The 26,736-nt window shown below is 46.0% G+C and overlaps 1 protein-coding gene across 1 annotated transcript in view; it reads left to right on the top strand.

Annotated features, from left to right (window-relative positions):
* The window catches only part of DNAH9 (dynein axonemal heavy chain 9), a gene marked incomplete at both ends in the record, with an annotated part of 197,253 nt that overhangs the window by 82,546 nt on the left and 87,971 nt on the right, over window positions 1–26,736 (top strand). The window contains 7 exons of the mRNA XM_084298353.1: window positions 1,980–2,103; window positions 4,135–4,277; window positions 7,682–7,843; window positions 8,814–9,047; window positions 15,349–15,609; window positions 18,929–19,354; window positions 22,261–22,380. Coding sequence (XP_084154479.1) covers window positions 1,980–2,103; window positions 4,135–4,277; window positions 7,682–7,843; window positions 8,814–9,047; window positions 15,349–15,609; window positions 18,929–19,354; window positions 22,261–22,380 — 1,470 coding nt within the window. The remainder of the gene's footprint in view (window positions 1–1,979; window positions 2,104–4,134; window positions 4,278–7,681; window positions 7,844–8,813; window positions 9,048–15,348; window positions 15,610–18,928; window positions 19,355–22,260; window positions 22,381–26,736) is intronic.

Genomic DNA, 26,736 nt, shown 5'->3' with positions numbered 1-26,736 from the left:
TCCTGCACCTGGGAAGGAACAACCCGAAGTACCAGTACAGGCTGGGGGATGACCTGCTGGAGAGGGACTCTGAGGACAAGGACCTGGGGGTCCTGATGGATGACAGGGTGACCACGAGCCAGCTGTGTGCCCTGGTGGCCAAGAGGGCCAATGGGATCCTGGCGTGCATTAAAAGGAGCGTGGCCAGCAGGTGAGGGAGGTGATCCTCCCCCTCTACTCTGCCCTGGTCAGGCCTCACCTGGCCTGTGACCAGTTCTGGGCTCCCCGGTACAAGAAAGACAGGGATCTCCTGGAAAGAGTCCAGTGGAGGGCCACAAAGATGATCCGGGGCCTGGAGCATCTTCCCTGTGAGGAAAGGCTGAGAGACCTGGGTCTGTTCAGCCTGGAGAAGACAAGACTGAGAGGGGATCTCGTCATTGTGTATAAATACCTGAGGTGTGGGAGACAGAGGGATTTGGCCAACCTCTTTTCAGTGGTTTGTGGGGACAGGACAAGGGGTAGTGGCCACAAGATGGAGCACAGGAAGTTCCACACCAACATGCGTCACGGTGAGGGTGACGGAGCACTGGGACAGGCTGCCCAGGGAGGTTGTGGAGTCTCCTTCTCTGGAGATATTTAAGGCCCATCTGGATGCCTACCTGGGCAACCTGCTCTGAGGAACCTGCTTTGGCAGGGGGGTTGGACCCGATGATCTCTTGAGGTCCCTTCCAACCCCTTCAATTCTGTGTGTGTGAACTCTAAATTTGGGACTTTGGTATGAGCTGCAGTACTTGGAAAGTCAGTATTTATACTACAGCAATTGCAGGGCTGTGTCTGTAGTGTCATCATTTTTGTTTTGATGACCTGTGGTTGTACGCAAGTTGTTTGTGTTGCACAAGCCTGTCCCACCATCTGTTGGGTATTCTCAACTCTCTTCTGTTTTCAGGCCCACTCACGGGATTTCCTAGCTCCTACCTGCCTATTTATTTAGGAAACCTGCACTTCCACCTAGAAATATAGATAAATCCCAACAATAATAAACAAGTTTTAAAAGCACCTCAGTGCTACTCTTTCTGTGGAGGTGGAAGGTAATTTGATGTTCCTGTCTCTCTGTATTCATTTTTCAAAGAATTTATGAAAGATGGAGTGTGTTTTTTTTTTTTTTCCTCAGCTATGGAAGAGCAAGATGGTGACAGATCACCCTGCTGTTGGCCCCTCCTGCTGTTATAATTAATCCAAATTTCTTACTGATGAAAGTTAACAAATGAGTCTTTTAGAAGAAGCGTACTTGTTGAATTTCTAAAAGTTCCTGGGGTAGTGGTTGGTGTGCAATTTCAGGCACCCTTGCATGTCTTGTGTCCTGCTTAGAGATGCAGGAAGGAAAGGATGGACTTTGAGCTGAATGATGGTGGTTTTTGCAATTTCACAAGCAACCTGGATTTCAAAAACTGTGTCCTTCATTAGCAGGGCACTATCCCCTTAGAAATGTAACAGCTTTTACAGGTGAGCAGGCTGTGCTAACATCTCTGTATCTTGAGTGGGAGAAATTCACAACTGGAAAAATCCTTGCTTGTACAAGGAACCTTCGTCTCTTCCTCACAAACGAACAAAAACATGTTATAACACTTGAGAAAAAATATAAGTTAGTTTATTAGTATACTTGTGAAACCAGAGAGATCTACAGCACAGGGATACCAAGGATCAACATTTCCAAGCACTGCTGTCTCTCCCGAGTTCATGTGGTGCCTTAGCCTCGGTCCAGCCTTACTTGGTAATAAGCCTTGCAGGGATGATAGCAGCAGACACCCTCATGTCCCTGGGAAGGCTCAGCCCTGAAGATGGAGGGTGTCCAAAATGCATTTTCATGATAATTAATTGCAATTGCTTTGTTTGCGTGTAATGGGAAGATTCTGATCCTACCTGTTGAGGGTGTGGTGCCTAGCCCACGCTTTGCAGGAGGCAGGTGCAACCCTGAAGTCTGCTTGCTTTTCAACCTCCAGGCAGACCTGGCGAACCTGTACCTGAAAGCCGGTGTGAAGAACATAGGCACCGTGTTCCTAATGACTGACATGCAAGTGGCTGACGAGCAGTTCTTGGTGCTGGTAAATGACTTTTTGGCATCAGGTAAGTCTTGTGCTGTTTTTATTTCTCCTCTCCCCTTTTTCAAAGTGGATTTGCTCATGGTAGTTTGTCTAGCACTCTGGAATATGCTGAAGGGCAATATATGAAGCAAGTTGAGTCAAATTCTAGAGTAGAATTAACACTCAGGTCTCCTCAGTGAGCATGCGCTCTATCGGGTTGATTTTTTTCTTTCTCTGCAGTCTTATACCTAGTTTTTCCCGTACTTCTATGGTATGCTGCCTGTGGATGTTAAGTGATGTCTGTTGTGCTATGGCAACTGAGGACAGAGTCAAAGGAACATATCAACAGAAGTTTGACTGTGCATCCACATGCTAGTTGTCTGATAAAATAAGATTGCTTCTGGCTAGAACATTTGACTGGAGTATCTGTGAGTCAGTGGATGATGCATAGCCACCAGATAACCATGTCTGTGGGTGTCATGTGGCTGCTTATCCTGTTCCAGTCCTTTTCCTCTTCATTTTTTTCTGGATGCATCTAAGTTTTTCAGTTGCTGGTTGCCCGAACAATTGCAGAACAGTCTGTCTCCATGCAAATGCCTTGTTTCCATGCAGAATATGGCATGAGTGTGTGCATGTGGGAAGTCCCCATGCATGGGGGAGCATGCAGAGGTGTCACTGTGATAGTGTGAGGTAACCCAGAGAGGGATTATTCCCCAGACTCCCTGGTAAATCACTGCTATAACTATGTGCCACTTGTTGCCTTATTTATGAGCTGGAGTGGGAAGATACCAGCTGGTTCAGGTGACCTCCATGGATGGTACAGGGTGGAGAGTTGACAGCACAGGAGAGCGTTAGTTTGTAACTCCAGAGTTGACATATGTGGCTATAAATTGGCCAGATGGTTTGAGCAGCAAACAAATCCTGACTGTGATGAATTCATAACCAGGTGTAATGACAGGATGCTGCGGAGGGTGGCAAGTAGCTCCCGCTGTCTTCATTGCCTACTGTAGGTGACATGAGCATCTCATAAAGCTCTGCAGTGTTCTGCAGCCAAGGGGCAGGACAGCCTTACGTTGGGATGTCAAGGTCATCTTACAGCTCCTTTGAAAGGCATTGTGCTTTTTCTGTGTTTGTTTTGTGGGGAAACGGGGACAGGCTGGAAGGTTCAGTGTCCAAGGCAGCAGCACAGACTTGGAGCCAGACTGAGGAGGTGGCCATGCAGGGACCCTGCCTCTCGATGACATGAGCTGGAGCCATACAGTGTGTGCTGACTGAGCTGGCTTATTGCTGCTCTCCTTTTATCTGCATGTTTGTTTTTTCTTTCTTGTTTCACTTATCATCCCTTAAGAAACCAGAAGAAAATACATATTTTTATTATAAATCAGCAGATTTCTATTAGTATATTTTCCTAGCTTGATTTGTGCTCATATTGATGTATCTCATTCAATAATGATGATTTCAATTAAATCAGATGCCAGAAAGGAAGCAAATAGGTGATAAACTAAGAAACCCCAAGGGAAGAAAAAAACAAACAAATAAAAAACACCAACTTGGTTGGGCATGTTTTTGGCAATCAGTTGTATAACAGTTAGCTTGTAGAAATTTTTGAAAGGTTTCTAAAAAGTTTTTGAAAAATTTCTAAAAGTTCATATTTTAGAAAGTTTTAGTGCCCTGGGAGTTATTTGAAAGCTATGGAAATGTCATTGAACAGCTGCAGACTGTACACGTATCAAATTCATTTGCAAAACTAAAATGATTTAATTATCACACAAAGCATATTAGGTATTTGATTTTTCTGTAATCAAATTAGCACCGTAAATCAGAAAAAAAAAAAAGACTTTCTATAGTTTGACTCTCTTCTATGTTTGCTTACCCTGGGCTTTTATAAGAAAGTTGGCTCTCGCAAGTGTTTATTTTTTAGCAGAATGACCTTCTGTGCCACCTCCCTGCTGCTGGGGCTCTTGGGTGCCTGTTGCGGTGGCTTTTCTGTGGGAAGGGAGGCACCTGTTCCACTTTGCTCTAAGACAGCAGCAAAATCCAGGCCAGCAAACCAAATTGTACCCTCTTCTCATAGGTGAAATCCCCGACCTCTTCCCAGACGATGAAGTTGAAAACATCATCAATAGTGTGAGGAATGAAGTCAAAGGCCAGGGCCTGGTGGACTCCAGGGACACTTGCTGGAAGTTCTTTATAGAGCGTGTTCGACGACAGCTGAAGGTGAGACAGTGGCTGGGGGAGTTTGGGTCCTTGCCATTGACCTCAGTGCAGGGGCACGGGCTGGCAGTCCTTTGGGCTATGTTTTAGGGACATCAGCCTGCAGCCTGAAGGCTTTTCTGCCTGTTTGTGTTGTGATTCTCTCAGCAAGTACTGAAGTATAAAAATCACTGTCTGTAGTCATCACCTTTCGGGCTTTAGACAGCGCTATGGGAGTTGCAAGTTTTCTCTTTCAAGAGCTGAGCAGAACCAGCCTTTCCATTTTCAAAGTAATGCACTGGGGGTTCAGCTGGGGTGCATCAGGACTGAGTCTTGCTGCTAGGATAAGTTGCACAGGGAATCCATCTTCAAGTTGTTGACAATCCATAGCCAGAATAATTTAGAAAACATTATCTTAAAACCAGAGCTCTGGGAACTGAGTGGGCATGACATGCATTCAGGATTTCTTTGATTGCAGACCATATTCCCAGCCTTATAAAGGCCTTATATATATATGTCCAAACATCCTAAGACAATTTTGATACTTTTCATAGAATCATAGAATGGTTCATAGAAGGGACCTTAAAGATCATCTAGTTCCAAACCCACCTCCCACCAGACCAGATTGCTCCAGGACACATCCAGCCTGGCCTTGAACACCTCCAGGGATGGGGCACCCACGGCTTCTCTGGGTAGCCTGGGACGGGGCCTCACCACCCTCACAGTAAAGATTGTTTCAGTTATGTCTAAACCTACTCTCTTTTAGTTTAAAGCTATTTCCCCTTGTCCTATCACTATGCGCCCTGACGCAGAGTCCTTCCTCAGCTTTCCTGCAGCCCACTTTAGGCACTGGCAGGCCGCTGTGAGGTCTCCCCAGAGCCTTCTCTTCTCTAGGCTGAACAACCCCAAATCCCTCAGTTTGTCTTTATAGGGGAGGTGCTCCAGCCCATTGATCATCTTCGTGACATCCTCTGGCCTCATTCTAACAGCTCCACGTCCTTCTTGTGCTGGGGGCCTGGAGCTGAGCGCAGGGCTCCAGGTGGGGCCTGATGAGAGCAGAGCAGAGGTAGACAATCCCCTCCTTGCCCTGCTGCCAACCTGCTGAGGTGCAGCCCAGGGTGCAGTTGGCTTTCTGGGCTGCAAGTGCACATTGCTGGCTCATGTGGAACTTCTCATCCACCAACAGCCCCAGGTGTTTGCCCTCAGGGCTGCTCTCAGTCTGCAGGGTCCCAGACGAGAGAGTCAAGGTGGGTGATGAGAGATGACTTGACCTTTCCTTAGTGAAGACAGGTCCTTCTTCCTAGTGTTTGGTTTGTGTTGGTGGCACATGTTCACTGAGGTGGGGTGGCCTGTTCCACTTTTGACGTAAGTAGGTCCATGTTTAGCATAGGGAACAGGTGGAAAACTGAGCTTTGGGGGAAGATTTGGGGATCATGCCACAGTGCAGGTAACCAAGGAGAAGGAATCCAGTCCTCCTCCTCCTCCTGCCAGTGTGAAGGAGAATTTCTGACAGGTACCAAGGCTGTTTTGTTGCTCTTCTAGCACAGTGGTTGTCGTCTGCCCCTCTCTGGATGTATTTCCCTTGGCTGTTCAGGTACACTGGAAGGACAGTGTGGATGTGATTTCCTTTAGGCTGATCTGTTTTCCTTGTCTGCCCTTCTCCTTAATGGCATTTAGAGCAGATGGATGGGAAGTGCTGTTTATTGTCTCCAGCATTTCATGACAGCATCGTGCATTGTGCAGAAAGCTGATCAAGCCATTGCTGGCCCAGGGTGTGCTGATCCTCAGGGAGCAGCACAGCAGTGGGACTTGGCCTGATGGAGCATTAGCACCAGTAAACCTTCTGCCTCATTGTCTTGGGAGAGCAGTGCAGGTGCAGAAGAGGGCTTTTGTGCATGGGTGTTTTCCTGAAGCTTGCCTGGCCCTCAGAGAGCAGCGCAGAGGTGCCTGAGGCTTAGGCTTGAAGGTGTAGGAAGGTTTTCTACATGATTGTCCCGTGTGTGAGCACACAGTGACTCTGTCAGAGGAGCAGCACTTCTGAGTCCAGCTGCATCTTTTGAGATGGAAGTGAAAGTGGTTGTGTTATAGGCTGGCTTTCATAGCTTCTTAAAAAGTGTTTTTGGCCCATGTTGAAGGTGTTGTTGACGCCTTATAGAGATGTCCAAGTCGATGGCAGCCTGCCCCATGGCACTCACGAGGCTGTGCAGCCAGGGCTGATGAGCTGGAGAGGGGTGAATTATGCTGCTTTCCACACTGGCTTTTGCTCAGATACTGCTACTTCACTGTGTGGTGTAAACCTGCCCGTGTCCTTGTTTGTTCCTGTTTAGCAGAGCCCGTAAATCCAACAAGAGGGGGCTTATAGGAAAAGGCTCGTGGTGGATGGTGGTGGCAGATTCTGGTCCTTGTGACTTACTTTGCTGTTAAAGCTGGTGGTGGGCAGCAGAGAGGAAAGGCAAGTTGCCTTGTCCTAACTTCACACCCTAGGCAAGAATGCTGCCTCTGGAAAAGGGAGAGGTGGTGCCTTCCTGGGATCAAGGCAGCAGGGGAAGGAAGGACCAGTCTGCAGGGAGAGGCAGGTGGAAGAGGGAAGGATGCAGAATACAGAGAAGACCGAAAAAAAGTTCAGGGCTGGGAGGGTGCTGAGCAGAGGAGGGAACAGGCCCTTGGCCAGGCCCCAGAGTAATGAAAAAGATATTTTGCGGAGACCCCAAGGCTCTGCAGTTTACTGCAACACAGAAGCTTTTACCAGTTGTTGGGCTGAAAAAAAAAAAGCTGGAAAACAAAAGGTCTGCCGTGTGGAAATGCAGGGAAAACACATTCCCAAATGCTTTTACTTCCATTCCACTTTCCCTATTAAAAAAAAAAAAAAATAATAATAAAAAGGTAGATAAATAAATAAGCTTGATAAAAACAGACTTTGAGTTTGAGCCACATTAGACCTTTTCAGAGCTGGCTATTGGGGAAATGATCCATGCAGACCTGCCTCAAAACCGTGGTCCTGCCAGGAGAATTTAGATCCATTCACTTTAATTCCTTGTTGCACCAATTTGATCTGGATGCTTGTTCCCTGCCGGGCGAAGCTTTGTGTCACTGCTATGGTGGTGAAGAGTGGTTATACAAAACCCTGGCTGCAGCCTTGGAAGTGTGCCAGGCTGCTGCTTTTGACCATAGCAGCACTTAATGCCACTGCTTGTTTTTATTGCAGAGAAAAAAAAAATGTGTTTACTGCTAGACTACGCCTTTTCAACGCCAGGCTCGCTGGCATAAAGTGCAAGCGCTCAAGGATCGAGGTTACTGTACCCTTAGGTGCTGGCGTGAGGTCTCCCTTTGGAAATGGTTGGAGGAGCCCGGGCTGGGCTGTGTGCCTGGAGCTGGGCCTCTGCTCCCGGCCGTGCCTTCTCAGCTTCTCCTTTCTCTGGGCTCCTCAGGTCGCACTGTGTTTTTCACCTGTTGGCAGCAAGCTGCGAGTGCGCAGCAGGAGGTTCCCCGCCATCGTGAGCTGCACGGCGATAGACTGGTTCCAGGAGTGGCCACGGGAAGCCCTTGAGTCCGTCAGCCTCCGTTTCCTGCATGAGACAGAGGCTGTGGAGGTGAGCATCTCGCCTGGCCCTCAACCAGAGGTGCCTGCACTGTGCCTGGCTTTGAGCTCGTCTGCAGGGTGCAGGTGTTGGCATGGCTGTGTGGTGCTCGTGGCTGCCAGGTGCGGCCGCATCCCTCTGTTTAGTGCAGGCGGTGCACTGTAAGATGAGGAGAGTATTGCAAAGGATGCTCTGCTTGCCTTCCTTGCCCACAGGCTTTCATCCAGGACATCTGGATGACTTTGTAGAGGAATTGCTGGCAGCATCATACTATGTTAAATTTAATTGAGCAAAGTTTGTGAAATATGGGCCAGGTGTTTCAGAGAGTAGCATGGACCTTAGCAGAAGCAGGGCCACAGCCACCAAGCTCACGTGTATTTATACACTTATGGTATTGTCAGCGAGATGATTGCCTTGCTAGCAAGAAAGGCAGCTTACAAATCAGTGCAGAAAATAACCCAATGGTTCTGATTATTCCAGGGAACAAATGCTTTTCTCTCCACATGCGTATCCGAGAGTCTGTAATTCTCAAGGGTAAAAGGATGTCAAGTTCTTATTGATGAGAACCTGCTACTGGACTAATGGAGATGCAATTCTGTTTATTTTTGGGGGACAGAATTTTGGAAGAATAAAGTCTATAGTGTTTCTTTTTATGTGTGCACTTTACCTATTTATACAGAAGAAAAGCCCGAAGTTCTACATAAAAGGGTGTTATTTTATAGAGTTGAATGCTAGAAAAATTGCTTGGTATAAGATAAAGTAAGAGATAAAAAGATACAAAAAGAGGTATAAAGAACATGAGCAGCTGAAGTTATTTTAGAGATAACAAATGAAAAGGGATCAACTCAGATCTGTTATGCCCTAGATTTTTCTGCAGCAGTATAAAACGTTAATAAATTCCTTTATATATGGCGCAGGTCTGTACTATGTACAGTTGTTCTGTGTAAAATATTTTCTCCTTGTCCTCTCATCTTACTTTCAGGCTTCAGTGAAAGATTCAATAAGCAAATTCATGGCCTATGCTCACATGACTGTCAATGAGATATCCCGATTGTATCTGAGCAATGAACGGCGATATAACTACACCACTCCCAAGTCATTCCTTGAGCAAATCAAGCTCTATCAGAATTTGCTACTGAAAAAGGGCAGGGATTTAACAGCAAAAATGGAGCGACTGGAGAATGGCCTGGAGAAACTCAACAGCACTTCTGCCCAGGTGAGAAAACCCTGTTGGTTAAACACTGCTGGTTTTTCTTGTTTGGTCCAAAGGAGAGCTTGACAGGCTGATGCTGTACAGCATGTAAAATTTGTGCTAGATCTGTCTCTAGACTGGCTTGAACTGGATTCCTGGAGAAGAAGTTCTGTACTGGAAAGAAGGGAAGAGATGTATGTGTCATATCTGCTACTTGGGTGGTGCTAATCTTAAATAAAAGATCACAGAAAATAAAATGATATAGGGATACAGCTGGATGCATACATCTTCTTTACATGGTTGTATTTCAGCTGCAGTGACAAAATAGCTTCTAAAATACAGGAAGATCATTTATTTTTGGAGTTCCATCCAAGAAATCTAAATAACTTTGGTAAGATTCATGTATTTTATATTAAATAAAGCGTCCTTTTAAAATAAAGGTAATGTTCATTTTTCCTTGTGTTATGTTATCTGTCTTGAAGGAAAGCCAGTGCATGTCTGAAATGTAGATTAGCCGTCCTGAAATCCCCTGCTGAAAGCATCACTGGCGTGCTTCTAACGACTAGATGTTGTTCTGAGTATTTCACAACCTCTCTTCAGTGACTCAAACAGCCTTTCAGAGCTTTGCTGTCTACATCTGTTGCTAAACTCCCATTTTCTCTTCATTTCATATTCTATTAACTCTTAAAAATGTTCACTTACGAGCTCCTACTGTGGCAAATGGGCCTCTCCTGAAGCTGCTTCAATGAAATGCAGAGGTTGATGTGAATGAAGGACTAGCAGGTTTGACTTCTTTCATATGTGCTCTGGTGGCATAAATCAAGTCTGTCACACTTAACAGGATAGATGCCTTACTAGAAATTGATATGGGGGCTTTATTAGTACCTCTTGACTCCCATAGCCCACATCTCGCATCAAACAGTTGCTTTCTTCATGGTGCAAGGCAGGTCTTTGAGGACACAGGAGGGCAGCAGGCATGTTTCATGTCCCCTCTGCAGGTTTTAGTACCTCCTTTGAAAGAAGGCAGCTGAGGTTGAGCATTAATTATTGGAGACCTCCCATTGTATCTAGTGAAGCCAGCCCGAGCTGAAAGCACAGGCCCTCCCTGCAAAACAGACCTTTCATCTACCTTACCCTTGGAGGCAAATAATTGCACTACTGTGTGTGGTGCTTCTGTTTTTGATGATAGCACAGTGGTGAGCAAGATGGGTTCTGTTCTCTGTTGAGAGCATCTGATGGGAACCTGGCCTTTTGAGAGGGAACAAGGCCCAGGAGTGTTGGCCGAATGTGGGGACCTTCCTGTGTTCTTCAGGCTTACCTTCACAGGGACGTTGCATTGACAAGGGTTTCCTGACAAGCCACAACATAGGTGCTGAGCAGTGGTGGATGGGGGGTGAGATGAGAAGCCACAGCACCTGTGGGGCTTCTCTCTTGGAGGTTTTGCTGTTGCAAAAAGGGTAAAAGAATACAAAGTTCACGTCTGGTTGGAGAAAGACAGCTTGTGAAGTTGATTAAAATGCAGAGCAGTCAGGACAAATATGTCAAATTTGTATCTAAAATTAGCACAGGGGGCCTAAAATTAAACACCTAAATTATCAGATGTGTGTGACAGTCAAAACTGCTGTTGATTTGAAACCAGAGTGTGGATGTTTAATGTTACTGGAAATCTTACCAGAAAGTTTGGTCTTGAATGTGGATTTAAGTGTCTGAATTTTAGCATTCAAACATGGAAATGGTTGGGCTAAGAGCTCAGGTGTGCTGGTGGTGCTTAGAAGTGGTACGCTGTGGGTTTGTGTTTTCCACGCAATGAAGGAGGATTTTGATATCTGGGTGTGACCTGGCTGTGCCTCAGGCCAGAGGACTAGCAGTCCCATTGGCAGCATTCCCCAAGCTCCTGGTGCTTGGGTGCCAGTGAGGAGCTAGTTATGAGTTGTTTGCATTTTTATAGACAGTTCAGTGTGGCCTCAGCATGGGGACACGTGCAGAACACTTTTTGACTTAGCCATTCTAGTTTCAGAATAACCTCTCCCCTTCCTTCTACTCTTCCCCCCCAGTTCCATTTTTTTTTTTTCCTTTTGACATTTGGTCTTCTACTTTTCTTCCATTTTTTCTTCAGAGGAAGTGTTTTTCATTAGCTTGTTAGCCTAACCATCTTTCCCTGAAGATAGTGGCTGTCCTTCTCAGTACACAGAAAAACAGAAGATGGCTTCCAGTTATTAGGACATAATAGATTTGGGAAGGTTTACACGATGAGTCATTTGTTTTTCAGTGGTGTTCACTCTGAAGAGGTCAATGCTCTGCTCAGAGCCCATTGCTGAGTAATTTTGAGAATGACTTCAGTTAATATTGCAAATCTGGATTCCAGATTCAAGTCTTGCTTGCTCTATCAATTAATTGCTGACCTTTGTGATGTATTTTGTGTTCTTGAAACAAGGCAGGGACAATCAGATAAAATGAATCTTCTGGGAGTCTGCCCTCCAGGTTTTCTGTTCTTTAATAATTCCTCTTATTCTGTCCTGGTGGTAGGCAAGTACTTCTTCCTTCCCTGTTGGAGTCACAGTATATTACCCTTGAATATATCGTTTGCTTTGTTCTTTCCCTTTCTACCTCACATTACTAATTGCTTATCAGCAACTGTCCAGGACTCAGGAAGCCGCTCGCAGGTTTTTCACATTTCTTACCACAGTTTGAGGCTGAATACCGACATTTTCTGGCCAGTGATGGTAGTCTGTGTGCTAAGGCACATGCTGGATCTGTCTGCTTACACCTTGGTCTGGTTATTATCCCAATGCTGCCTCTGGGAAGGAGGGTAGTAGTGATCTCTCTTTGCTTTGGGATGATCATCTGATGTGATTTTCCATGCCACCTTCATCTCCATTTGTAGTTGTTCTCTTGTAATTCTTGCTTTCTCCTGCTTACCAGCCATGTGTTACTTGAAAGGAATCTTCTGCTTTCACCAGTGCTGGTAGACACTGGAAAAGTCAGCAGTGTTTGTCTTACCTCCCCTGGATGTGGCAATGAATCTTCTGCAACATGTCTGAGTTTTTATTCATAAAGTGTGTCCTATGGCTGCTCCACTGTTTGATGTAACGGCCTGTGCCTTTGAAGATGTGTGAATGCCCAGCCCTGTGCTCTTGTTCAGGACATAAAATAGTCTCTTCCTGCTACTCTGTGTGGAGCTGCTTCTCACCCTGTGGCCCCGGAGGCCCCGTTGTACATGCCTGTGGCTACATGTCAGATGCCCAGACCATGTGCACCCTTGCCCCTGTGCCTTTTAGTGCCTTCCTAGGCTCTGTCTTGCAGACTGTGTTTCTGATTTTCAGCCTTCCCATCCCATTGAGTATTCACTGTTTCCTTTGCACTGAGACCAGATGAATAGGGATTCTTGGCTTCGGTCTCCAGAATGGCTCTTTTATACCTCTTATTTGTCTCCATCAGTCTTCATCTTCTTCATCTGAGCACCAGCTCCAAAGAAGAGGTACTAAGTGACATGGTATTTTCCATGCTGTTCTCCATTTGTATTGTGCTGTTTTGTGCATCACGTTCCTTTCTGGGCTTTGCTGGTAGCCCCAGGCAGGAGCACCATGGAGCTGACTCCAACATGACCAGAGAAGAACAACCTAGAAGTATGCTCAAAGGATTGACCTGGAGCTGACATGCTCCAAATCTGAACGGTTTATAACATTTCTGTATTTTTGTGGCAGAGTGGACTAGGGGTATGGGGTTGTCAGTGCAAGAAGTGAGGCTGTGTGACTGCTGGTGAAGTTCTGGGCTGTGAGAGGGCAGAAGACGGGAGCTATGCTGGGAAGGTTTTCTGCACATCCCTAGATCGTAGATGTTAGTGATGGTCAGGCTTGGCCACTTCTGGGTTTGGAAACCTAGTTTAATGGCTGAAAATATGACAGGCTTCTGGGTTTTCCGTCCCAAACAAACAACCCCTACCCCAACTTATCTCTATGTACAAGAGCTTTTTGGATAGAAGGTCCTTCTTGGTGTGAGAGGTGGGAAGTTTGGTACCTTCTGTTACTGTGAGCTCTGTAGACAGAGGAGAACTTTTCACGCTTCTGTTCCTAACAGAGCTCTGCTGAGGATGGCTCCATGTGCCAGCGACAGGAGCACAATTATGGCTTCTGCTGTGCCTGTGCCTTCCTGAAGGTAACGACATGAGGTCTCCCAGCAGAGTGCCCACATATGAGCAGTAGGATGTGCAGAAGGGGAAAAATGGATGTGACAGACTGTTTGCTTTAGTTTGAAGTGAAACTTGTCTGCTGTGCTGAAGGGGTGAAACTGGAGGAGTAAGGTCATCAGTTTGCGTTCCTGGCACTACCCCCAGGAACTTACTGAGGACAGTGAGTTTGATTATTTAGGTATTGCTGATTTTTTCTATCCACTGCACAAACACTGAAATTGTCCCTGCTCAACTGCATTTGAGCTTTAGCCTCATTGGTTAAAAAAAAAAAAAAGATTTACTTAACACATTCACTTATGTTGCTGTAGGTAAGGAAGGCTTCAGGTCACCAAACGTCCCCTAGATGTGGTGAGCTCTAATGGTTCAGCAGAGCCCCAGGTTAATGTCACAGCTCCAGCCAGAACTGTTCTGCTGGGAATTTAACATGTAACCCAAACCAGCTGGGCGGGTGCCTTCTCTGTAGCACACACTTCTGTGCGTCCAGACATTAGGATTTCTTTCAGGCAGAGCCCTAACTGAATTTCCTGCTCTTTTTTAATCCCAACAATATGTGTTTGGCTGAAAGCGGGTTTTGTCAGACTGTTCTCACAGGCTGTGCTGGGGACTGAGTTTACATCTGTTCCTTTTGTAGAGCTGTTGGGAGCTAGTGGGTTTTAATCCCTTGTTTGTCTTGTCCTGGTCGTGTAAACCCATAGAGCTGCCGTTCGTATGTGCATTCCGCACATGATAACTGATTTGGGGCAGAAGGTCACAAGCCAGATCTACAATCAGCAAAGCCTCCCACTTCAATTTCCTGCAATCTCAGAGGACTTAGAGCTGCACAAGAGGTTGCTCTCTGTTTGCTGACTGAAGGGATTACATGCTCCTGTGAGCCTGGAGCCATTTGGATTTACAGGCGTGTCTTTGTGCTGGTTAAAACAGCATTGTAGCACTGGGCAGCAGGAGATGGAAATGCAGTGTGCAGTGCAGGAGCACAATGAGATTCCAAAGAAACCGCTTTCCACTCAAAACTGATGATGAACGTCAATAGCCTCAGTTTATGTGGCTGTCGAATTGTTCTCTCACGTCTTATATAAAAACGGAATTATCGACGAAAGCAAGTGTCTGACTTTCCTTGTAGTGCTTTTACATGGTAAAGATGTACCCAAAAGCTATAAACAATCCTTTATGAGCTCAACCACAGGACAGTGAAAGACTCCGCAGTCTGCACAGAGGCTTTGTAAAATTATTGAAACAGTCAAAATTTGGAGAGAAAACAGTTGGTTTTAGAGATAAAGCTTCTGTCCTTAAATGAGAGCCAGTGTGAGCATCCCCACTGTGTGGCACTTCAGCCATCTCTGGAGGGGGCAGCTGCCCTGCAGGGTATGAGCAGCCACTCGGTGAGTGTGGGGCAGGGTGCACGTGGAGTGAGCAGGGGGCTCGGGGAGCACTGGCTCCTGGTGCATGGCTCCTCAAACCCAGCACACAGCAAACACTGCTTGCTCTGTTCACTGGTGTCGAGGTTGAGAAAAGAAAACGTGGATGGATTGTAGCATGTATTGTCTTATTGCAAAACATCGCAAAGGAATGCCTCCTCTATGGGGTATGCAATGTAACATCAGATCTTGTGTTGAAAGATGGGTGAAAATTGTCTGTGTTTGGCTTGTTAACAAGAGCAGCTTGCTGCAAGTATCTAGTGGCGCTCCTGTGTTGTGCAAAAATAATTCCAGGAACACCTAACCTGAAGTCTTCCATTTTCCTCAGTGGATCCTGCTAAAAGCGGTGCTTGCTTTGCCCTTGTACCTTTGTCCTGTTCACAAGCAGAGGCAACAAGCTGGTCTGAGTCAGCATCCCTTAGCAGCTTATCCTGCTGGTGCTGCTTTCTTCCTTACTGGGTTCCTTGCTGCTTGCAGGCTGCTGCAGTGTGTGCACCATGCACGTTCTCACTGCCCCTTACCTGAGCAACCTGGAGCAAAGGAGAATTGCAGTGTCCTGCTGATGGCTAGAAACACTGCTTTTCTGTGTGCCCAGGGCATTGCTCACGTTATAAATGGGCCCTCTGTGCTGCTCAGCCCCACTTGAGTGTGAGCCCATGCTGCTGAGCAGGGTGGGGAGCACGATTTTGAGCATTTGTGTACACACGTTTCTTTTCTCCAGGTGGATGACCTGAAGGCCAAGTTGGCAGCCCAAGAAGCGGAGCTGAAGCAGAAGAACGATGATGCTGACAAGCTGATCCATGTGGTGGGCATGGAGACGGAGAAAGTGAGCAGGGAGAAGGCAGTCGCTGATGAGGAGGAGCAGAAAGTGGCGCTCATCACCCAAGAGGTTGAGCAGAAACAGAAGGACTGTGAAGAGGACCTGGCCAAAGCTGAGCCTGCCCTGGAGGCTGCCCAGGCCGCTCTGAACACCCTCAACAAGGTAGGGCAAAGGCTCACATGGAAAGCCAGTTCCTCCTTCCCCTCTGCAGTGGGGGCTGTCGCTGCCATCCTCTGGCTCAAGTTTTGGGGCATCACATTGGTCAGGGCGGAGGTGCCAGGACCAGCAGTGCTGAAGTTTGCAAAACCGTGCATCACCAGGACAGCCTGCATGTACCTAACACGTCTGTCTGCTGGTGGGTGAGCAGGCCTGGTGTTGTTGTCTGTGATGTTTTGTTTTGGTGCAAGAGAGAGCATCGGCACTGTTCACTCTGGGTATTTCTATGCAAGTGCACAGCGGGAGCTGACAACCACAATGCTGATCTCGCTTGGTACAAGAAGTGCTGGCAGTGAAGTCTCATTCATTCCCTGTTTGGGTATGTCCAGCACCGAGGTGCTGAGATGTGTTGTGGTATTCAACAGTGCCTCTGGGCAGGGCAGCACACTGTCCTGGGCAGGCAATCTCTTGGTAGAGCCAGACGTTGCTGCAGGCAAGACCACAGAATCATAGTATGTCTACTATTGGCATTGGAAGGGACCTACAAGGATCATTGGGTCCAGCTCCTGGCACCACACAGGTCTACCCAAAAATTCAGAGCATGTGACTAAGTGCACAGTCCAAATGCTTCTTAAACCACTCCAAGGGAAGAAGCCCTTGGGGATATCAGTAACCAGGAGGTAGTCCCCTGCAGTCAGAGCGGTCCCAAAGCCAGTGATTTAAGGAAGGCTTTTGGTACCTTGGAATGTTTTTTACTTCAAGAGTGCTCCAGGAATGCCTGTTTGTAGCCCTACGCTGAAATGTGCCCCAGAGACACGTCTCTGCCATTTGTCTTCTGTCTGCAGTGTGCACAACATCTAGAGCAGCAAACTCCCACTGCACACAAGGCAGAAAAGTGGCCATGCACCATGTAAAAATCAGATCATAATGTCTCAATCATGCCTCAAATCATGGCTCAGTCATAGCCTTTTTGGAGGAGAAGAAAGGAAGTCATTAGGAGTGTGTTTTCAAAGTGATTACCTTTCAAAAAAGACGTGGCTTTGCAGCGAAGATGTGTTGTTTTGGCTCTCATTCCTGGAAGGGAAAAGACTGTACAAAGGGAAAATGTTTGCCTCCTCATTAGTCTTGGTTTCATGTTGGAGCTGTAGAATATCTCATTAGGCACAGATTAGGGAGATGCTGGGATTTTTCTAGAGACCTGTAAAGCAGTGTTAGCAGGGCATTGGAAGACATGAACTCCTTTACCTGCTGATCTGAGATGCATCAAAGAGCTTGACCTGCTTGCTGACGTGAATAATCATCAATATTCATGTGTGTATGTATAGTTTCTCCCTAATTATCTAAACCATCTTATTTGGACAGTAATCCAAAAGTCAAAAATGCAGACCCAGATATACTATGTTAGAAAACTTGGGAAAACAGGTTTTAGAGACAAAAATGCCCTTTTATTTCTTGGAGTGCTGTTTGCTCCCCCATGAAGGTGCCTGGGCTCTTTCTCAGTATCCACATCCCCTGGGCCCTAGAATGCAGGACATGGGACTCCACAGATCTGGCATTTTGGCATCTCGTTCTCCTTTTGAGGGGGGAAATCACAGCACACCAACTTGGGGACTGCCTTCCCCTGCTGTGGGTAAGTGTTTGGCATGGAGCAGTTCTCCAAGAGGAGGTAGCAGCTGTCCTGCAGAGGCAGGTGGGCAGCCCGTGCTGCTTGGCCAGCACTGTACGGTTTCTGCACAGGAGACAATGAGTCAAAGAGAGTGACGGTATCTAAAGCAGTGACCCTCCTGCACTGTTGCCTTCAAGGAATATCCCCTGAGATGATCCAGAGGCATTCAGGGATGCCACAGCAGTTGGTGTTTCTGAAGCAGGCAGCACTAAGTGCTACTTCATCCTCACAGACTAGGTCTGGTTCCTATCCCAGAGATGCTCCAATGTTGGAAGAATAATTCAGAGCAATTTATTGAATTGTCCTGTGACAGAGCACTCACTTCTTAGTGAAAAAGGAGCGGTACCAGTACAGCATCCCACTTACAGTGAGCTACAGGTTGTTGAACCAAGGGCTGATGTCGGAGCCCTCCCAGCTACCCCAAGCAGCACAACCCATTGTGGCCCTGGTCCTGGCCAAACTGGGCAGGGGATGGGATGGAGAAGGGCTTTCAGATGTGCTCCTCTCTGCTCACAGTCAGCTCCATGTCACTGAGCATGTTAATTACGGACATTTTATACTGCAAATGTACATGGCTCCCAGGGGTCTGTCTCTATCAGCTTGATTATTAACAAAAGCTAACAGCAAGCAAAGACCACATTTGGTAACAGCTTCTTAGCAGACACCTTTATCCCAAAAATGAATGCTCAAAGAAACCAAACTTGTTTCAGAGTGAAGCTGATGAACTTCAGAAAATACAGAACAGAGAATACGGAGTAAAAGCTATTGAGTGGTAGAAACAGGGACTACAGAAGTTCATGGATAGATATTTCCTAAACTGGTGTTGACACAGCCATTATCCTTGTTTCAATATAGCATGGCGTCTGAGAGCAGCTGATTTACCTGTACTGCTTTTTCCTACAGAAAATTTAACTTGTGTATGCACAGAGAGGATTTTAAGTATCAGCTGAGTTTTATGCTTAGGTTAAGATCTGCCCTGCTTGACGTTAGGGTCTTGGTAAAACCACCTGTGTTGACAGCACAAGTGTGCCCCAGGGATCAACCGATCCTATCTGAGAGACAAACAGCTCTCTCTTTGGGGGCACTGCCTGTTCACAGCACTGACTGCTGTCCTGCTGAAGGCTCTTGGTTAAAGGGCCTAAATTCAGGCTGGATGATGGATCCAGTGGATCCATGCAAACATAATATATATGATGATGGATGCACGCAAACTGAGCGCATGGGTGTCTCTGGCATTGGGAGTAGCTGAGCCCAAGGGGAAGCTCTGTGAGGCAGTTTTGGAGGGGCTGGAGGCTGTTATGTAGAGGTTATTTGGAAAGGTTTTTCTTTTCCTGATCCCACTCTACTGAGAGTGCATAAAACTCCTTTCTCTAGAGCCCTGGCTGAGTTGCTCTGGGCAGAGGGGCAGGACCCAGGCAAAGGTTGGGAATTTCTGGAGGAAAACTGTGCTGTGCTTGTGTTGGGTGAGATACTAAGAGCTGGATGTGGGAGACAAGCACATGTTATAAACATGCACGGTGGTGATTTAGAGACATTAGTGTTAATGCCAAGCAAAACCCAGTCTATCAGATCAATAGCTTGGGAGCCTGACTCTATTAGCAGCGAAACAAAAAGAAATCCCATTCATTTTTGTCTAAAAACCTTGTTTTCCCTTTTCAGAAGAATCTGACAGAGCTGAGGTCCTTCGGGTCACCACCTCCGGCTGTCAGCAATGTCACGGCTGCTGTGATGGTGCTGATGGCCCCAGGAGGAAAGATTCCCAAGGACAGGAGCTGGAAGGCAGCAAAAGCTGCCATGGCCAGGGTGGATGGGTTCCTGGACTCTTTGATCAAGTTCGACAAGGAGAACATCCATGAGAACTGCCTCAAAGCCCTCCAGCCCTATTTACAAGATCCTAAGTTTAAACCCGAATTTGTGACCACCAAGTCCTATGCTGCAGCTGGCCTCTGCTCTTGGGTGGTGAACATCGTACGCTTTCATGAAGTGTACTGTGAAGTGGAGCCGAAGCGGCAGGCTTTGAGCAAAGCCAACGCGGAGCTGGCGGCTGCCCAGGACAAGCTGGCCAGCATCAAGGCCAAAATTGCCGTAAGTTTGGAAAAGCAAGGCAAGCTGTGGGATGGGCTCACCCCTTAGTGGGACGCATGCAAGTCACTGCTCTGGGGAGAAATCCTTTGCTTTGGAGAAAGCTGCTTCTCCACACTCGTGTATTTTTAAAAGGGTAGATCCAAAGATTTGGTAGATTTTAGGTCTTTTACCTTCCTTTTATTGCTACTTTCTGTGTTTCATCTGTTTTGCTCCAATCATGCTTGTACCCTAACAGAAAAGGCTAGATATTAATTCTTATTATTCCTACCTAATTTTTAAAATGTAATTTGCCTCTAATTGTGAGCCCTCAGAAAACTCGTTATCTCAAACCAGTATGTGTTCCCCGTGTGATGCACAGGGGCAGAAAAACAGGAACTGGAGGCTGGCTCCCATGGCAGCACAGTTCCTGGTGACGGGCACGTTCTGCAGGATGACGACTGCTCCAGTAGAGTCTAATAATTTGTCACGGCATGGCTCTCTGTCAGCATATCTTTGTATTATTCTTACTTAGATTTTTGCTACTTAAGGAAAAAAAAAAAAAAAGAATCTGAATAGATTAAATTACTGCATGATTAAAAGTGAATTTCTGTGGAGAATAGTCTCCATCCATTCCCACATAAGATGTTCAAAACCATACTCCTTTTCTCCCCCTGTTCTATATCTACCAATAGCAAAGTGTGGAAACCAGCACGAGGGCATCCTGCTAACCTGTCTCTTGGGCAGCAGAGCAGCATCTTTCCATGACCTGCTGCTCTCCAGCTCCCTTCTGCCACGAGCAGCCCTCACTTGTGCTCCAGAATGTGACTTCTTAGGGTGCCGTGGGTCTGGGATCCCTCTTGGTCATGGATGGATCCTCTGGGGCTGTGCTTTCATACTGGCACCACAGGTCATGCAGAATCCCCTTTTGAAACAAAAGTTTGTTATCAGCTGTCTGACGTGGCACGGCTGCCAGCTTCGTGTCTTACAGTAAGTTACGTGACCTTGCAATGTCCCCCTGGCGGGGGCAACACAGTCCCTCAAAGCTCACTGAATATGCACCTCTTCTCCTAGCACATCTTCATGTTAGAATATAGCTGACTTTCTTAATACCTCCTAGGGCTGCTTATTCTTTAAATGTTTACTGCCCTTTTAATTAAAAATATTTTTTAAAATCTACAGAGCTCTCTGGTAGTCTCTTCATGCTGCAGATAAAGAAGGGCATGTGCAGCACCTGAGCAGGGATGGATTTAGAGGTCTTTAGACTCTCATCTTCCCATCTCAGATGTGAAATACGATGCTGGGGAACCAATGACATCCCATTATGTTGTTTATTTCCAAAGCTTTTAATACCTGGGCTTTTTTTTTTCCTTCTTTTTTTTTTTTTTTCCCTTTAAAGAAGTAGGATTTTGGTTAAAAAAAAAAAAAAAAAAAAGAAAAGAAAAGAAAAGAATGGCAATCTAAGGGGATTTGGTGGTACTCCACTGGCACATACTTGCAAAGCTGACTGTTTTAGGTGAGTTATCCCGCATTTGCAGATGGGCAAAATCTGCTCATTGCGTGGGGGTGGATATGGAGGTATAAGCTTGAATATCAAGCTGGGATATCTTGGGTAGCTTCACTGACGTGATGATGATTCATACCTGCTTAGAAAGAGACACGGAGGTGCCAATATACCCACCTTTAGTATTAAATGAAACTATTCTGATCATCCAAAACACTAAGTACCTTCCTCTCTCCTTTGTTTGCTTGGGAAATAAGGTTGGTACGAATCTGGGGAGGGGGAGTGCAGGAGCAAGATGCATACTGGCAGCTGTGGTGTGAAATATATCAGATATATCACTGATATATCAGTGTGTACTAGGCTGGGGTACTGCAGGTGGGTTCTGCTCTTTATCAGATCATACATCTTTAATGGGGTTTTATACAGATTTTATATATATATATATATATACGAATATATATATAAAAGTATGCACATATATTCATATGAATGCCAAGATACAAACATTTTGTGTTATGAATTCCAAGGCAGTTTGAGAAGACTGTTTTGTGTTTTTCAAGATACAGGAGAGCTGCAGATATCCCTAATATAATCCTTTTCATTTTCAAGTTTGTTTCTAGTACATAGCTTGGACAGTGTTAAAGTGATTTACAGACAGTTAGCCTAAAACAGTTTGCACTGGCTATAGATAAGATCAATTATTACTTCTATTTCTCTTATCAAAAGTGGAATGCTCCAAGTACTTGTGGGAGCTGTTGACTTGTTTAAGACCAAAGTGTAAGCAGGTCTGTCCAAGCAATAGTCTCTCTTTTGCTAGCATGGGTGGTTTGGGCCCTTTCTGCCCCATCCCAGCCCTGAAGCCCTTTGCAGCTCACCTGCATGTGTGAAGGTCCCACCTAATGCTGTGACCCAGCTTGGGTTCCTCTGGAAGAGCAAAACAGTGTGCAGGAAGCGCAGCTTGGAGGTGGCTCCGGCATATCTCTAGTTAAGTTATTCAAAGAGCCCCTTGGGGTTTTAAGCAACAGCTTGAGGAATCAGCAGAGCCTTGGACTGAGACCAAGGTGGCTGAAGCATCAGGAAACACAACTGTTTTCTTAGCTGGCCTACTTGTTTCTCATCTGTAGTGTTGGCCATCGGTACTTGGTTATCAGGACCGCTTGGCCTATCTTTCCCAGTTCAAATTCACATCAGGGAAGAGTCCCAGATAAACTGCCTTTTTGTGTTCTTTGTTTCTGTTCCCTGCAGATGAGGTGGGCTACAAGCACGTGACATTGCTCAGCATGTTGCTGCTCTGAGCTTCATCCCAGGTGCCATATAGCATGCAGCATTGTGGAGCTCGGCTCATCTTGCCTTCAGGTTGAATTGGGTCTTGAGAAGGGGTTTCCTTAAAACTGTGCTGTTGTTTTCTCCTTTTCCTCCTATGCAGCGCCTCAATGAGAACCTGGGAAAGCTCACAGCCAAGTTTGAGAAGGCCACTTCAGACAAACTCAAATGTCAGCAAGAAGCTGAAGCTACTGCATGTACCATCACCCTTGCAAATCGGCTGGTGAGTGTCAGCAGATGGAATGGTAATGGCATGAATGGGAGGTGTCAGGTGCTGCTGAGATGCCAGCCATGTGCACAGTACATTACATCCTCTAATTTTTATGGAATATATTACATTTCCTGCAGAGCAGCAAGTTTTTAGTAATGAAAATGATTTTGCTTTGGCTGTTTTCATACATCGGGGTAGGCACTGCATGTGTTTAAAGAGGCTGGCTATGCTCTCTTCACAGCTCTCATCTGCTTTCTGTTATTTAATTGCATGATCAAATACTGATGGGACCAAAACTACATGACCAGAAGATCGTATAATAAAGACAAAGCTGGTATACAAGTAGCTTTGCAGGTTTTAAAGTGACAAAAAACAAAAAGTGAAAAGCTCTGAAAAAGATGCATGTCAGTCCATCAGGGTGCATCACAGCCTGTTGTATCTTCAGAACACGCAGCCTCCTGGTCTTCTGCTGGGGCAATGCCCTTGTCACTGTTTCACAGATAAGAGAGAATGGCTGCTGCAACTGCCCATAGTGCTTTGTATTTTGGCTTCCCCAGCAGCCATTTGGAGCAAGCCAACTCTCCCATGTGCAATGAAATGGGGTGGTGGGAAACAGTACGGGGGGCGGAGGGGCTGGAGCTGCTTTGAGCAGCTGGCTCTGCCAACTCAAGCCTAGAACTGGCACACAAAGGCACCGCTGACATTATCTCAGTGGAGGGCACCATGCTTTTAATGCTTTTAAAACATCTGACTCACCCGATCTACAGCGAAGCTGCAGGTAGGCAGGCACTGCTGTGAGTACAGACTCACTTGGTGCAATTCCTCCCTGCTGTGGCAGCTGACACGTGAGGCATCTGCCTGGCGTGGTGTGCGGCCTGCGCACAGCTGCCACGCATCTCGGAGCCTGGGGTGTGGGCAGAGTCCCTGCCATGCATGGCCCCATCCTGGAAGCTGTGTTGCCTGGCCTTTGTAGCTGATGCTGGGCTTGTCCTTTCTCCCAGGAGCAGGGCAGATGTTACGTTGAAACCACTCTTGCAAGACTACACCTGCACCTTCAGGAGAGCATCCTGCCTGGTCAGCATGTGGTCAGGGATGGAAGGTGGAAGTTGCTCTTAGTCTCTCTTGTAGAAGCTGCCTCTGCTGGTTGGGCTGGTGGCAGTTTAGAAGACAAAGGTATTTCTAGAAGCGTTGCTGGATGCAGATTTCTCTGCTTGTTTTACCAGATTGTGGCTGTGCTAGGCTGTAACTTGTAGTCATCTGTCCCGACACAGCATGCAGCGATAAGAAGAAAAGATAGACAAATGGTTTAAGCTTATTGCCTTGGACATGGAGAGCTGTGCTCAGTCCTCCATTTCCTGCTCTCAGACCTTCTTAAGTGACCTTCAGCAAATTGCTTTAGCCTAGATTTTCAGAGCTGTTTAGATTTTGGGTGTTTTTTTTGTGGGCACATGAAAAATACTGCATTTAGTGGGGCATCAAATGCTACCAGGAAACTGCACACACTCACCTTCCTGCATGCTCTGATACTGGGAAACTTTAAAAAACAAAATAACAAAATAAGAAAAAAAATACTTTTGTCTTTAATCTCCGTGTGCCTTGTTGGAAAGTGGGATTGCAGCACTGCTGTAGCACAGCTGGCTGCTTTGCAGACTAATAGTCAGGACTGAGATGTACTCAGATATAAAGGGTCAAAGACAAACAGCAGGTAAGTCCCTTCCTACACTGATTTAGATCTCTTTTATGCAACCATAGAAGGAGTTTTATGCTTTCATGTTCTTCAGGTTAAATCGCACTGAATGCTTCCAGAACCTTTAATTAAAACAGGAAAGTAGCTTTTCTATTTGAAAAAGACGCGTGTATTTCTGGGGGCATTTTGCAGGATGAGTATTTCCCCGTGTCTTTCCACAGCCTAACAAAATCCTGTTTAATGTGATGCAGAGGTAGATTGTGGCTCTGAGTCATGTAGGGGTTGGTAAACACAAAGTACAAGAAGAAAATGTTTTGTGAAAAAGAAACAGAAATGGTGGTTTCAGTTCTTTTCACATAAATATATATGTATATGTGTATATGTTTTACACTGAATACAGCTTAGTTTCACCTCGATTAGTACCACTGTATCAAACAGAGCCTGATTTCATAAAGGTGCATGCTTAGCATGTGAATTTTTGGCTTAAAATGCAAGTCTTCATTGAGGTGCAACTGTGGTATTTTGATGAGGAAAAACTGCGTGTTTCTTTTTGAGGCTTTAGCTATATTAGTAAAATTGTCCTTGAAAAACCAAAATGAGCAAATATTTTAACACGATAGGTTGTCACTTGTACTGTATGTTGCTCAGTGATTTTTAAGGTTTCATAAGTTCCTTTAAAAGAAAGCTTTTGATCTGAAATCAAGATAAGACATTGGAATAAATTTTAGACAACCTTTCTGTGGCTGCAGTTGAGGTTTTTGCTATGATGTACGTGTCTGTCCCTGGTCTGATGGCATGGGGTTTGTAGCATGGGTAGTATAGTCTCAGTGAAGCTACAGCTGTAGGAATATATTTGCCTTTGAGTGTGTTCGTTACCTCACTAATTAACTGGGACTGCTCACAGGCTCAGGGTCAGCACCTGCATAAAAGCAGAGCTTGTACAAGTGCTTTGCTGGTGCTGGACTCTGTCCTTCATTGGCAAATAACTGGGCATGGCTGTCATTCTTCAGGTACAGGTTTGATGATTTATTTCACATAACAGTTTAAAAATGTGTCATCAAGTCCTTCCTTTTTCTTTCCCCTTGAAAGGCTCTGGTTGCTCTGGTGGCTGGTTTTGGGAGGAATCCTTTTGCTGTTAAGGCTTTGGGAAACCTGCAATTGCAAACTTCAAGATCTTGAAATTGTTCAATCAATTAGGAAACAGTTAAGCACAAACTTCTTTTTCCATCCCGTTCCTCTTTGTTGTTGTGTGAATGGGTAAAACCACCATATAGCCCGATCTGGTCACCAGGAAGTGACACTGATCATTCCCATGGTTCTTTCAGTCTCTTATTTACCAAACAAGACTGTTTAGGTGATTGGGTTTCAAGTCTTTCATTGAGGATACTTCCAGAGAAGCAAACGAAACAGTGAAAGGAAAAATGAGGATTCATTAGTGTGGGGCTTGATCTGTGCATCAGGGTAGATGAGGATATTTTGATTTGGGGGTAGATAGAGAACATTGCTGGAATTTAGGCTTTCTACTTTTAAATGTGATTGTTATTTTTCAGCCCTTCTAGTCCCTGCTGACGTTTCTAAGCCATTTTCATTTAGATTGAATTTGGGCTTCTGTTCAAGTGCGGTACATTGCTGTGGCGGGGACCACAATTTGTCACGTCCTCCTGTGCTCACAGGGGTGATGCTTGGGGAAATGGACTTGGAAAGTGGTTTTGCTCTGCATTTGGAAGCATGGAGACCTTTGTCAAGCTGCATGCATAACTGCGATGAGCTAAACTTCATTTTCTCCATAGTTTGCTAATGTCATTGTCTTCCACCCCCAGCTGGTGCCAGAGTGTGCTCTCCTTCCCCCAGCATCAGGTTGAAACTCTCTTTTCCTTTCATCATTAGCGAAAAAGCAGAGCCAGGTGGAAGCAAATCTCTATTTCTGCCTCTAGGATCATATAAAACTGGAGCATCACATGAGTGGCAGTCTTTGCAGTGCTGAGGAAGATGAGTGCTGGGCAGTGCCCATGGTTCTGCTGGAGAAAACAGCATGTTTACTGTTGGTCTCTAGCTGGCAAACATCAGTCTCACAGTGCTGGGTAATTTTTTCACTCTGACAGTCACAAATGGTGATAAGAGACGAAGAATCTGGAGTAGCCACTGTCAATCCCGGGCTTTTATAAAGCACAGAAAGATGGGCTGGGATTAGATTGTTTGCATTATAGTTTTGTTTATGGCATGCCAGAAGATGAATACACGCACACACACTCATACCCCACCACGAAGAGTCTCTTGTTGCTCCAATGAAGGTATAGCCTAAAAAAGAATGCAACAGCAAACAAAACAAAACAAAACCAGATATTTGTCCTGTTCAGGGTGTGCTGCTGCAATGTCTCCAAATGCAAAGATTTGGAAAGAGGTGTGAGTGATGCTCTCCTAATGCTGCAGCTAAGGCCCATAAATGATCTCTCTGTGCTCCCTCCTTCCCAGCCCTCTTTACCCAACACAATTGAGCCAGAGAAAAGCTTGAAGAGATAGAAAGACTTTACAGCCCTCTTGGTGTGGGAACCACCAGGGCAGTGCTTCCCGCAGAGACTCCCTGGGGCTCCTTGAAGTGCTGGGCACCTTTTCTGGTTACAGGATGGAGCTGCTCTGTGAGGAGCTGCTAGCAGGGATTGTAGCCAGGGAGCACTGAACAC

The sequence above is a fragment of the Netta rufina genome (assembly GCF_964035555.1).
Source record: "Netta rufina genome assembly, chromosome: 19".
NCBI lineage: Eukaryota > Metazoa > Chordata > Aves > Anseriformes > Anatidae > Netta > Netta rufina.
The sequence above is the reverse complement of the archived record's forward strand: the minus strand, read 5'-3'. Positions and strand labels throughout refer to the sequence as shown.